The sequence below is a fragment of the Dromaius novaehollandiae genome, chromosome 16 (assembly GCF_036370855.1).
Source record: "Dromaius novaehollandiae isolate bDroNov1 chromosome 16, bDroNov1.hap1, whole genome shotgun sequence".
NCBI classification, from domain to species: Eukaryota; Metazoa; Chordata; class Aves; order Casuariiformes; family Dromaiidae; genus Dromaius; species Dromaius novaehollandiae.
This window is the reverse complement of record NC_088113.1, coordinates 20,384,782-20,398,061: the sequence shown is the minus strand read 5'-3', so window position 1 is coordinate 20,398,061 and position 13,280 is coordinate 20,384,782. Positions and strand designations below refer to the sequence as shown.

Here is a 13,280-nt window from a genome sequence, read left to right as displayed (position 1 = left end):
TCCCCGCCTATCATTAGCCAGCGAGACACCTCTCTTGGCAGCTTTCCGTTTTTCTGGGAAGGCCCAACAGGCGCCTGAGGACACAACCCAGAAGAGATGGAGACTGGATCTTCGATATTTGCATGGCCCCAAAGGCAGAGTTAGCGACGGGCCCGTGATCCACGGCTCGGAGGACCCATGTGGATACACAACGGGTACTTACCTGGCAATGAGAGCCTGTTCGGCTTCTTCCTCCCGGAAGAGGAAGCTGTGCATCCTGTCCCTATAGGTGAGACGGGTGATGGGAACATTCGCGCAGCCCTCATGCCGAAAGTCCAGAGACAGAGCAGGTGGTTTGTACTTGGCCAGCAGATCCACCTCATCGCTGGTCCTCGGCACACTGGGAATGATGACCCGGTTACCGCTGTGCCACCGCACAAAGTTCACGGGACGGCTACTCTCTCTGCTGGCTGGGATCTGCCAAGGAAGCTCCCGCCGGCCCACCTTGGCCCGGATCTTCTGGATGAGGACAGGGCGGCTGTCAAAGTCGAACACCACCCACTGCTCGAAAACTCCCAGCGTGCAGCACTCCATGCAAACCTCCACCACGAACGTGTGTGGGGAGGAGGGCAGAGCTTTCAAGTGCTCCCCCCTGATGTAGTGGAGGCCCCGTGAAAATCCATCCCCCGAGAGGTAGAAGGTGACTCCAGGTTCCCTCTTCAGAAGCGCCACATGCTTCAGAGGCACCTGCCAGCGGAGGAGACAAGAACGCGTCGTGACATCTACCTGGCTGCTTCCTTGCGGAGAGCTCTGTGGACCCAATGGCTCGTGAGATCTTCCCAGGAGCATTTCCCATCAAAAGCTGTTGCAGGACCAGGACACCACACTAAACCTACAGAGTTCTTGAAATTCTCCAGAAAGGAACTTGCCCCTAGCAATTACTTCAAGCTTTTAAAAACCTCGGGTTTCATCTGTATAACAGTTAAGATAGTCTTCCATAAATGGTAAATCTCACAAGCTGGCAGAAAACAGTTAGACCCAGCCTCTTGCCCCCAACACCCACGAAATTCTGGGCAGGAAGGTGACTGAATCTTGCTCTTTCTGACTACGTGCAGGACATGTTCAGAGCAGCTAGGTACACACTGGGGACCCACTGCGTGAGAAGGGACAGGAGACACGGGTGACTGCATACCCCACGCGGTCTCCCCGAAGGGCCCCAGCTCAAGCGCAAACACAGGCTGTGACAGCCCACGCTCAGGGCTGCGGAGCGCCTTCTGCTCAGCAGGCTCCAGAATGCTTAACACGTCCTCACGTGGACATCCCCAAATCCCTGTTCTTGTGCTAAGACCCTCACAGAGAGAAAAAATGGACAAGGCAAAACCAGGGACTGTGCACAGGAGCAGGTGCTCTCACCCAGAGCCAGCATGGTCTCAGGCTCCCTTTACGCAGAATGAAGCTTACCTGGGAGTGGACTCTGAACTTCCACCTGTGTTTCATCCTCCTGTCCTCCGACTGCACGTGCAGGGGCTGCTCACACATAACCGTAACACCGTCGACATGCTCAGCCATCTACAGGGGAGGCACAAGAGGAGGGAGGCTGAAGGCAATATTCCAGGGACAAACTCCGGAGCCTTCCACCTGACTATCTTCATCCTTCGCTTTTAGGCTACCTCCTTCCCAGAGAGGACCAGCAGTAAATTCTCACAGCTCAGAGTAGACAAAAGGAGCAAACACTGGTGCTCAGTTTTTCCACGTAGCAGCCTCAGGAAATAAAAAGACACAAGGCAGAGCAGCCTGGTCGGGCAAATAGCGAGACTCCTTGATGCTCAGGTTGCTGTTTCTAAAGAGGCTAAAGAAACAGCGACGGCAAAAGCCTCTCCAGAGCATTCTGCATCTCGCCCACCTCTGGAGGTTAAACCATTAGGAACGCGAACTGCCGGTTTCATTCCCAAGTTCTCACGCAAGAGACTTTGCATCATTGGCAGAAGCACTCTGCTCCAGAAAACCAACTTGCTTCCCACCCTCAGCCCAGGACTTACGATGAACACTTCGTTGGAGCACTTCTGGTACTCAGCGATGAGCCGATCCTGGTAGGACAAGAGCCCGTCCTTCAGGGCCTGCTTCTTCTTCCTCACAGCAACCTTCACCCTCTGGATCCACTCCTGCAGCTCCTCAGCGGAATGGGCCTTGGTGCAGCTATCGCCGAACTCGCACGCCTCTGCTCTGTAAGGAGAGGAGCCCTGTGGGTCTGACCCACGGCAGGATGAAGCAGCCCCCCGCCCCCTCCCCGGCTGCACACATCCCGAGGGGCAGGAGCAACCAGAGCCTGGCTTCTCGCTCGCGGCACGAGGCTGGTGTCCTACCTGCTGCACAGCGAGAACTTCGTCAGCCCGAGAGGCGGTGCGCGGTGGAGCCACTGGACCGTGGTGTCGGCCGAGATCATCTGCATGTGCTCCACGGAGGAGCAGTGGTTCTCGAAGCTCTCCTGCGAGCTGAAGGTCACCAGGCAGACCCGGCAGTAGAAGTGAGCCGGGGCGGGCGTCGCCTGCTCGCCGTTCTCGCCGCACGTCCCCGAGGCGGGCAGCAGGTCCGGGCGAGCCAAGCCGTGCTTCCTCTCCGCCTGCCACACGGCCATCTCCACGTCGCTGTGCGCGTAGCGGCACCGCTGCGGGCCGTGCTTGCACGGCTCGCCCTTGGAGACGTACCGGCAGTAGCTCAGGGACGGGAGGAACTCGGGGCACGGCCGCACGGCCGTGTACTGCTTCTTCCTCCGACTGTCAGACGCCACGTGCACTAACAGCGGGTCCCAGGTCCGGTGGTACTCGCAGAGCCGGGCCGGGCCGCCCGCGGAGATCTGCGGAGGACTCCCAAAGAAGCAGTGTTTGCAGACCTCCTGGAAGCGCCCCCCGAACTCGCTCACGATGTCCCCCGCGGGGCTGGCCAGGTCCGGCGGCGGGAAGCCGTTGGGGCAGCCGGCCAGCTGGGCCCGCAGGACCTCGGCTTTCAGCAGGCGCCTCTCCAGCTCGTGCTCCTGCTCGAAGTTCCACACCATCGCCTCCTCCGGGCTCCAGGCGAAGGTGCACTGGTTCTTGTGCTTGCTGCAGCCCAGGCCCAGGTTGTAGTACCGGCAGACCGCGTAGCGCGCTGGGTTGGGGAAGCCCGGGCGCCTGGAGACCTTCCTCCAGGCTGTGCTCCTCTTGCCCCTGCACCTGGCGAGGAGGATCTCGTACATGCATTTGTGCTCCACCTCCTTCAGCTGGTAGGTGATCTCGTTTTCCTTCACGCTGCATTTGGAGCACACCAGGCACAGCTCCAGCTGCCGCTGGAGGCGGTCCAGCGGCACGGAGAGGCCGTTCGCCATCGGCATCGTCGGCGGTGGCCGAGCGAAACAGAATCCGCGCAGAAAAGTTTCTAAAAGTAGGTCCCGGGCTCAGGAGGCGCCATAGAGCAGGCTGTGTCCTAGCTCGCGACGTACCTGCCGGCCATTGGTGCGAGTTCACAAAGCCTGGCGAAGAAACAAGGAACAAGCGCGTGAGCAGGAAATATTAACCCGTCTCCTTACTGCACACGCCTGGAGACGTTAGAATAGCCCAGCCCAGCTCATCGGCTTCCTCCAAGCACCTAGGAGCCTCAGCCCGCAGCAAAAACGAGCAAACAAGACCAACGCTCAGCGCTCAAACGTTTGGGTCTATCGCTACTCAGCCAGCTCCATTCATCCGCCAGCCCAGCGTCCCAGGGGAGCATGTCCTGCAAGGCGCGCTGCGCGGGACCCCGGGGAACGCAGTGGGCTGCCGAGCGGGGAGGGCACATGGGACGGCTCGGCTCGGTCCCCAGAGCGCCGCGGGCTGCAGAGCCTCAGCCCACGGCGTTTACCGCCGACCCCGGAGTCAGCCGCTCCGGCAGAGCCTGCCCTGGAGGATCCGGGCACGTTACGGACCGGAGCACCAGCAGCCCGTCTCGCGGCTGGGACCAGCCTCCTCCCAGCCCATGGCCTGACAATCCGACTTCCTCTTCCCGCTCCGGGCGCCTCCCCCCCTTCTCTTTTTGCTCCTGCCAACTTTCTCTTTCTTTTTCCTGCTCTCTCGCCTCCCAGCCCTTCCTCTTCCCAGCCTGGGCCCTGCTGGGACTCCACAGGGCAGCTCCAGGGCTGCCCCACACCGCGCAGAGGAGCAACCCGGGCCTAACCCCGCTCCCCCGGGGAGACGAGAGCCCCTGGGATTAACGTGCAGCAGCAACACCAGGAGGTGGGCGCGCGAGAACAGCAGCTCAGCCCCCACCTCGAGCGGGCGACAGCCTGGCAAACATCTGGCTCAGCGGGCTGCCGAGAGCCCCGGCTCCAGATGTGAGCGCGGTGACTCGCTGCTCGGTGCACCGGCCCCGGTGCAGGGGGTGAGGACCGTTTTGCGAGCGGTTTCCTGGGTGAGCAGCGGCTGGGAGCATCCCTGGCAGAGATGCTCGGGGAGATGCTCGGTGGGAACGAGGCGCAGCGGGCTCTGGAGGCGCTGCCCGGTCCAAGCCACCGGCCCAGCCACGGACCCGGGGTGATGGGCGCCCGACGGGGGGGTTCCGCTGGCAGGGCGAGCGCTCTGCCCTCAAGCAAAGGGACCGGCCTCGCGGCGAGCACCCACCTCGCGCTCCGAGCAGCTCGGGCTCCACCGCGCAGGACTGGCTCCCTAGCAATAACAGCGAAGAGCAGTATTTATAACCGCAGCCCTGCAAACTGGAGCAGGGTGCCAAACTCTGCGCTGCTCCTATGTAAACACTTCTCACCTAGAGGATTTTTTTCTCTTCAATTAACGATGCTTTGCCACCTCCGGGGCAAACATGGTAACGGCGGCGGGCAGCTGACTGGATGCTGAAGCTGCTGTTCCAGCGAAGGCTGCGGAGGCAGCGGGGCTAGCGAAGCGCCAAGCCAAAACCTCCCCAGGGCAGCAGCCCGGCCAGGGCAAGGAAGAGGCCCCCTAATCCCCCCTCTCTGCAGCGCGTCAGGCTGAACACGCGCTCGGGGGAGAAACAGCAGCACTGTTTATCTTTCAAGGCCTGGCAGAAATCCTGGCTCCGTGCAATATTGCTCCTTTCCGTTTCAGGGAGCTAAACTCCACAGCAGCATTAGTTTTTCCTCTCCGAAGATCCAGTTCACTATGTCACGCCCTCGGGTCTCTGTAGCAAGAGCTAACTCATCCCTAACTCATCCCTGACTCATCCCCACTTGTTTATTCCGAGACCTTCGCTTGGAGCACAGCAGTTACCGCACGCAGACTGCGAGGCCTCGCGGAGAAGAGCTGCCCGCGGTTGCTAGCAGGAACGGCAACACGGCCCCTGCGACGGGAGGACGTGGCCGTGCCTGTCCCGGGTCTGATCCTCCTGCCTCGGAGCTATGAATTGCTCAAAGCGACAGACTCTAGCGAGGACCATCTCGGTCCTGCGTCTGCAGCATCACCCCGTGCACCGTGTCACGCGAATGCCTCAACTCCCACCCAGCTGCTGGCCGTGAGGATGCACGCGCTAAGGAAGACGGCAGTCCCTGGGCTGCCTCGGGGCGCCGGGGCCCGGGGGGGGCCGGGGCAGCCACTGCCGCCGGCAAACAGCTTCACGGTCCCGCTGGCGAACGCCCACCCGTCTCCCAGGCTGTGAAACGGAGACGGGCGCCACAAACGGACGGATCTGCTCGGACCAGGGCAGCCTCAGCCGAGGAAGTCCCGCGGCCCCCCGTCACTCAGGTCCGCCAGGAGCAGGTGCCCTTCGGGGACAGCAATCGTGGCAGCCGTGGGCCACCTCGCTGGTGCTCCAAGCACGGGGATTTCTATCCAGGCTGGAGAAGCTGAGATGTCCTTCAAGGCCCACATTAACCAAACTCCACAACTGCCTCCGTGACCTGCTGCAGAGGTAAAGGACGTGGCAGAGGTCCCGGTGCCGCCTGACACGCAGAAAGCGTTTCACACCGGCATGAAACAAGCTGCAGAACAGTAAGAACACAGGAGACCACCAGGCCGAGAGCACGGGCTAAGGGCACACAGGGATCTCCCACCGATCCCGAAGCGCAAAGCAAAGGCAACGCAACACTGCCGCGGAGCCGGAGACCCTGAACCCGAGGGCTGCTCTCTGCAGGCCACAACAGAATTATTAATGCCTTCAAAACACGGATCGGGGCTTGGCTTTTCCGGCATCAGCTGCAAGCGAGCTGTTTTTCAGTATTTTGTCTGCAGCCAGGGGCTCTGGCTTGCTGAACGTCTAACTCCTGTTTTGCTTAACAAATCACCTCCTCATCACAAAAGTCGGTACTGAGAGCTGCATGCGGTACAGCACAGAAGGGCCCTCTCCACCCAGGGCCGCACAGCCGCGCGCTGCATCCCGCGGCTCCATCCCTGGGAGAGCTTGGCAGGGCTACACGCTCCTCGGGGGGGCAAATATTCCACCTCCTGCAGCGTGGGGAGACCACTCGCTGCTGCTGGAAGTGCAATGTTTAGAGCTGGTGTTACTGCCTCTGTTTTATTCAGGCAGCAAGGAATCACACCAAGAGGCTGCCCCGGGAGGAAGAAAAAACCACGGCACGGCGCGGCACGAGAGAGGAGATCTTAGCAACGCAGCTGAGGTCTCCCGTGGGACACATCCATGTTACGCAGAGCGGGACGGCGCAGGTGACACCAAAGCACCTTCTCAGTCTGCAATGGCTTGGTTAGGAGAGTCAGGGCCACCACGCTGGCCCCACACACCCGCGGGACCAGAGCACTGCCCTAGCAGCACGCGGGACCAGCCGGGTACCTCTGCCTGCAGGGACGTTTCCCACGCGTCCCATCCCGCGGGCGGTGGGAAGAGCGAGCGCGGTGTCAGCACGGGAGAAGGTTTATGGTTCCGCTGAGCTGCTCTGCAGGTCAATGCACAGGAACCACGGCCTTAAATGAGGTTTTTTTTCCACCCACACATCCACACTGCCAAAAATCAGCTGCTCAGGGACCGACTCTCGGAACCACCTCTCGCCCTGGCGATTTTACAACATCCACACGGCCCTGACGTGCGGGACACGCTCCGCGCCTCCGGAGCCCGCACCGAGCAGGCCAGCTTGGCCGGCTGCGATCCGAGCACTCGGCTCCTGGAGCCGCCCCGTCCCCCGCGCAGCCGAACCGAGGCACGGACGCCCCGTTTCCGCGGGCTTGGCAGCAACGCCGCGGAGGGGCTGGCGAGCCCCCGGGGCAGGGGAGGACCGCGACGGCGAGCGGTTCGATGGGTTTCAGGCTGCTGTTGAGCCGCGGCCAGGAGAAACGCCCCGCGCCTGGCTCCAGGAATCCGGCGCTTGCAGCAGCCAAGCGCCGAGGTCACCCTCGAACTCGGAGCGCCTTTGAAGTTGACGGGGGTTAGGAGCACGTTCCTGAGCCCTGCTGAAGCGGTGCTTACGTTTCTCCAGCATCTGTGGCTTTGAGAAAACTTCATTTTCCCTCCGAGAGCAGAATTTCACCTTCCTGCCTTTGGAGGGCTCTTCCTTAGAAGTCCTCCAGGGAAAGACGCTCACGCCCAGGGTTTGTGCAACATCTGGCACAGGGGAAACTCAGTCGCTGGTGAAAACGCCAAAACATCTCCACAGCACAAAACACGGGGGATGGAAAGCGGCCGTTGGCACTCGGCTCCGTCAGCGCGGAGCTGAGAAGGAGCGCAGCCGCTCACTCCCAGCGCTCCGAATGCAACGGAGCCCGGGAGCTGCCGCAGAGGAGCTGCGGTCCCCCGACAGCGCGGTAACGACACGGCCCCTCGCGGCTGAACGGTTTGAGAACCGCCAACAAAGACCGAACAGGACAGCCGGGGTGTTATCAGTGTTCATGCCAAGGGGAGGACGCGCCAGTCTGAAGAAGCCAAGAGGGAGTATTCTGGGCTCAAAGGGTCAAATCTGTTACTGTTGATTTTTCTTTTCTTTCTTTCTTTTCTTTTTTTTTTTTTTTAAAGAAACAATCAGATTTTGAGCAAGTTCTCAGAACAGCCCTCGGTCTGGGTCTGCAGGCAGGAGGCAAGAGGAAGGGCAGCTGTAAAACTCCCTCCTGAAATCTCAGCGGAGCAGCAGCAGCACGAAAGCCTGGTCTCTACAAACATCCTGTATCAAACATCTTAGGTCAGAAGAGAAAGGAAAAAAGGAAAAGCGCTCGTTCTTTACAGAAGTCCCCAAAAGCACGGCCTAGCACTTAGAGCTACCTGTAGCCTTCTGATGGGCGAAAGTCACTCTGGCCAACTGAGAGAGGGTGGTTTATTGAACCACCAGCTCAGCACTTGCTCGCGGGGGCTCAACCCCCTGCGGGGACGCGGCCCGGCCCCTCGCACCCGCCGCCTTTCCCCCCTGCCCGTCCCCGTCCCCGGGGACTCGCTCCCGCGCATCCCCTCCCGCTCGGGATGGGGCACAGGGCGCCCGAGCAGCATCCTCCGTGGGCTCAGACGACCCGAGCCGTAATTACATTTCCCAGGATGGGAGACGCGAAGCCCGGCCTCCCGCACGCCCGCGAGAAGCAGGCGCCCGTTGCACCGACGCGGCCGAGCCCTGCCACCCCGCACCCTCCGGCAGCCCCGGCGGCACCGGCCTCGCGTCCGTTCGTTAGGCCTGGCCTCGATTAATTATTGACGAGCGATTATGCAATGGGCAGCATAGGAGCGAGCCAAGTGCCCCCCAGTCGGGCCTGCCACGTCACCGGCGGCACAGCGGAGCCCCGCTGCCCCGCGCAGGCCCGGGACGCGCCGGGGGTTTTCCCGTTTGGCCGGCAGCGCTCGGAGGAACCGCGTGAGCGACCGGCGCGAACATCACCGACCGCGCCACGGCCAGACCCGGCTGCGCGGGAGAGGTTTGGCAAGGCGAAACCAGAGCTGCATCGCGCGCGCTGCTCCCGTCCTGGCAGCCCATCTGGCTGCGGTTATCCCCATCCCTCCGCCGAGGGCCTCGGATATCTCCCTCTCCGGCAAAACCAGCTCGGGCAGCTCCTGGTGCCCCCTCCTTCCCCCCGGGCTCTTCCACCAAGGCAAAGCGCTCGGGTGGCGGGGAGCCATCCCGGGTGGCAGGGAGCCGTGCGGGCAGGGCCGGACCCGGAAAGCGGGCACCGTGCGGCCAGCGCGGCTGCGGGAAGAGGCAGCCGAGGAGCCGCTGCCCAAGACAGCAGGAAAGTGTCCCCCCCACCCCGACTCGTGTGCAGCACCCGGCACGCCAGGGCCCCTCCGGCACCCGCCATCGCAGCTACTGCGCCCGTCTTTCTCGGAGTGCGGAGGCCCACGAAGAGCCCCCAGACCACGTCCGCGACCCTCGGGAGCGCCAGGTCGGAGCGGGGAGCAGATGCACCCCGGGACCCGCTCGCACGCTCCCCGCCGTGTGAGCAGGGGTTCGCACCCAGCGACTTCTGCACCCCGAGAGCAGCACCCTGAGCAGCACCCCACCCAGCCAGCCCCTCAGGAGAGCCCCAGCTCACGCGGGGAGCAGACGCGGGCTGAGCCCCCGGTGCACCCCACAGTGCCCCACAGCACCCTGTGCCCTACATCATGCCACACCCCGGGGTGCCCTACACCCCACAGCACGCCGCACCCATCCTGTGCCCCAGAGCGGTCCGCACCCACCCTGCGACGTGCGGCCCTTCAGTGCACCCCGCACCCAGGAGACACCCTACAACACCCCAAAGCGCCCGGCATCCTGCGGCACCCCAGAGCACCCTGTACCCACCCTGGAGGCTCGCAGCACCCCAGGGCACCCTGCAACCCCGCAGGATCCTGTAACCTCATGGCACCCGGTACCTCTAAGCACCCCGGGGCATCCGGTACCCCTGAGCACCCCGCATCCCTGCAGCACCCCATGCCCACGAGCACCCCGGGGCACCCGGCAACCCCGGAGCATGCTGCATCCTCGCAGCACCCCATGCCCCCGAGCACCCCGGGGCACCCTGTACCCCTGAGCACCCCGCATCCCTGCAGCACCCCATGCCCCCGAGCACCCTGCAACCCCGGAGCATCCTGCATCCTCGCAGCACCCCATGCCCCCGAGCACCCCGGGGCGCCCCGCATCCCTGCAGCACCCCATGCCCCGGAGCATCCCAGGGCACCCTGCAGCCCCCCGGGGCGCCCCGGGCCCGCGCCGCTCTCACCGCCGCCGCCGCCGCGCTGCGCTCGGGGCTCGGGGCTCGCCGCCGCCGCCGCCGGTTTCGTTTCTGGGGCCTCCCCGCGTTCAAACCGGGGGCCGGACTTCGCGGAAATTGCATCACGGCGGCTCCGCGCCGGGGCGGCCCCGCCCCGCTCCGCCCCGCCCGCCGGCACCGCGGGGGGAGCCGGCAGCAGCGGCGGCACCGGGGGAGCTGCCGCCCGGCCCCGCGCCCGGTCCCCCCGCTGCCCGGGGCGCGAGGTCTGCAGCCAGCCCGGCTCCGGCTCTGCTCCCTGCACCCCGGTTATCAGGGTGCGGGACTTGCACCCCAGCCCGGCTCCCCCAGTCATCGGGGGGCAGAGTTTGCACCCCAGCGCGGCTCCCCCACACACTCCAGCTCTGCTCCCTGCACCCCGGTTACCAGGGCACAAGGTCTGCACCCCAACCCAGCACCCCTGCACCCCGGTTGTCAGGGTGCAAGGTTTGTGCCCCAGCTCTGTTCCCTGCACCCCAGTTACCAGGGTGCCAGGTTTGCACCCCGAGCTCTGCTCCCCCAGTTATCAGGGTGCAGGACTTGCACCCCAGCCCAGCTCCCCTGCACCCCAGTTATCAGAGTGCAGGACTTGCACCCCAGCCCAGCTCCCCCAGTCATCGGGGTGCAAAGTTTGTGCCCCAGCTCTGCTCCCTGCACCCCAGTTACCAGGGTGCCAGGTTTGCACCCCAGCCCAGCTCCCCGGTTATCAGGGTGCAGGACTTACACCCTGAGCTCTGCTCCCCCAGTCATCAGGGTGCAAAGTTTGTGCCCCAGCTCTGCTCCCCACTTATCGGGGCACAAGACTGGCCCCCCAGCTCTGCTCCCCTGCACCCCGGTTATCAGGGTGCCAGGTTTGCACCCCGAGCTCTGCTCCCCCAGTTACCAGGGTGCAGGACTTGCACCCCAGCCCGGCTCCTCTGTGCACCTCGGTTAACAAAGTAGGAGCATCCCGGCTGCCCCACTGCCTTGCCCGCTTCCCGCATGCCCTGCGCTCCGGCAGGATGCACGCTCCGGCGGGATGCACGCTCCGGGTACCCTGGCCACTCTCCCAGCCCCTGCCCGGCGGGTGCTTACCAGGCGAAGGTACGCGGGGCAGGAACCGTCTTGCTCCCCGGAGCCTGGCGCGGTGCTGGGCGGCTCTAGGCCTCCTCCGCTTTAGCCAGCGGCGGATAGCGGAGCCGCGGAGGCAGCGGGAGTCTCCGGCCAGAGCAGGCGGCCGGCCGGCAGAGCAGCTGGGCTGCCGCTGTTTAAGAAGGGTTTCCGGCTGGGGCAGGGCCGCCCGGTTTCCTTTCTCTTCAGCATCCTCAGTTTCAATTTCTATTCCCCCCCCGCCTGCAGAAGCGCATCCAGCCGCAGAAAGTTCAGGCTCATGACAAAAATAAGGAAATAAATTTAACAGATCCGCCCCCGGGAGCTAGCGCTGGCGGAGCCGCGGACGGTCTCATTTGCATCAGGCTTTGTGGAGCTCCGTTCGGAAGCGCGCGTGCTCCTCGGCGGTCGTGCCGGCACCGGCGGGTCTGGAGGGTCCGCAATCGTCCAGCTTCGCTCCCCGGCTGGCTGCCGCGGGGGGCTGCGGCTCACGTAGCCCCCCCGAGCGCGGCGGCGAGCCCGTTGCAAAGCGCACAGACACTGCCACGAGCCCCCAGGCCCGGGAACCGGTGTAGCCGGCCTCCTCCCACGACACGGCACCCCGGGACCCCTCTGGAAATGCCCCCGTGCACCTCGAGGGCCGGGTGGCAGCGGCCGAGCACGAGGCCGAGGCGCCGCAGACCCTCGTCCCGCCGGCAGCAGCACCCTCGGAGGGGCCCGGAGGAGCCGCGACCCTCGCCCGCAGCACTGCCCCAGCCCCGGCTTTCCCGCTGCGCTTTGGCTCGGTGCCAGCGTCCGGCTGCAAGCCCCAAGCTCCGGGGGCTCCCGGACAAAACCACCACGTGCTTCCAAGCGGGAGCAGCTCCAGGAGCTCCTGGACAAAACCGCTGTGCGCTTCCGAGCGGGAGCAGCTAGCAGGGATCGCAGGCCTCGGAGGGAAAGGCTGCACCAGCGACCAGGACACGAACCCCAAAACCACACAAAAACGCCTCTGTCGAGAGGAACCCGGGTACACACACGGCACCCGCAGCCGGAGCCCTGCTTTCGGCCCGAACCCCCCCGAGCTGCCCCGGCTCCCCCCCGGCCGGGCCGCCCTCCCTTCGGCCGTGTTTTGTCAGCAAAGCAGCAATTAGGGAGCGCGCGGGAGGCCTGTCCTCCCCCGGGAGATAAGGCGGAGGCGGGAGGGTGCCGGTGGCCTCGGCAGAGCTGCACCGTGCCAGTGGTGCTGCCTCCCGTGCGCTCCCCTCCCGCGGGAGCCCCCGCCCGGGCAGGCGGCCCCCCGACCGCCCAACCGTCCCGGCAGGAGCCCGGGCAGCATCGTGCAGCCGCCAAGGTCAAGGCCCTGGACATCCCCCCAGGGACGGCTGCAGGCTCCCTAAGGCAGAGAAAACAAAAACCCAGCGCAAAGTCCTTCTATCTCATTTTACAGGGTGGGAAATTCCCCACGAAGCCCCAGCTCCCACAGTCAGGGCACCGAGAAACTCGGCTTTCATCATCTGTTTGTATGTGCATGAACTTCCTCTGAAGCTAAACCGGGAGAGACGCGGAGAGGAGGTGGCGGCTGCTTTCGGGCCAGACGCGCTTGGTGCCCGGACCAGAATCCCGTGTTTTTGGGGAGAGCCGGGGGCCGGGGCTGCGCCGAGGGGGCTGCACCAGCCCCGATGCACAGGTTCCCGCGCCCAGGGGCACCGCGAGCATCACCCAGCCGGAGCCCCTGGCCGGGACCCTGCAGCGCGGCGGCGATGGGGAGTAGCTGCACCGACAAAGCGAGGGGGGGGCAGAGCCCCAGCCCGGTAGCTGCTGCTCTCAGATAAACAGCCCGGCTGGAAGGCCCCAGTTTTGGTTTCCATTTCCCACCGCAGCAAGGTGCCTGCACAGCCCCGGCGCCGCTCGCACGGAAGCTGCTGCTGCTGCTCCCCGGGGGCTCGGCGGCAGCCTCGGCCGGGGGGGGGGGCACCAAGCCCGCCCAGCCCGGGGACCCGCTGGTCCCCTTCGGTTACACCGGTGTCAGAGGAGCAGGGGCCCAGGAGGGCCCAAGCAGTGGGAGCGAGGAGCTCTGCGACGCCCAGGGGGACCCGCAGCAGGGAC

The 13,280-nt window shown here is 64.6% G+C and overlaps 1 protein-coding gene across 2 annotated transcripts in view; it reads right to left on the bottom strand.

The window, feature by feature from the left end:
• The window catches only part of HELZ2 (helicase with zinc finger 2), a 30,297-nt gene extending 18,714 nt beyond the window's left edge, over positions 1–11,583 (bottom strand). Inside the window, exons 1-5 of one of the 2 annotated variants that reach the window (XM_026116060.2) lie at positions 11,178–11,583; positions 2,343–3,484; positions 2,019–2,202; positions 1,441–1,548; positions 203–726 (exon numbers count right to left, since the gene is read on the bottom strand). In XM_026116060.2, coding sequence (XP_025971845.2) covers positions 203–726; positions 1,441–1,548; positions 2,019–2,202; positions 2,343–3,346 — 1,820 coding nt within the window. In that variant the 5' untranslated portion in view covers positions 3,347–3,484; positions 11,178–11,583. Of the gene's footprint in view, positions 1–202; positions 727–1,440; positions 1,549–2,018; positions 2,203–2,342; positions 3,485–10,076; positions 10,186–11,177 lie in introns of those variants that run through there. The other variant, XM_064521669.1, reaches the window with a different exon arrangement.
• Between the last annotated feature and the right edge of the window lie 1,697 nt (positions 11,584–13,280).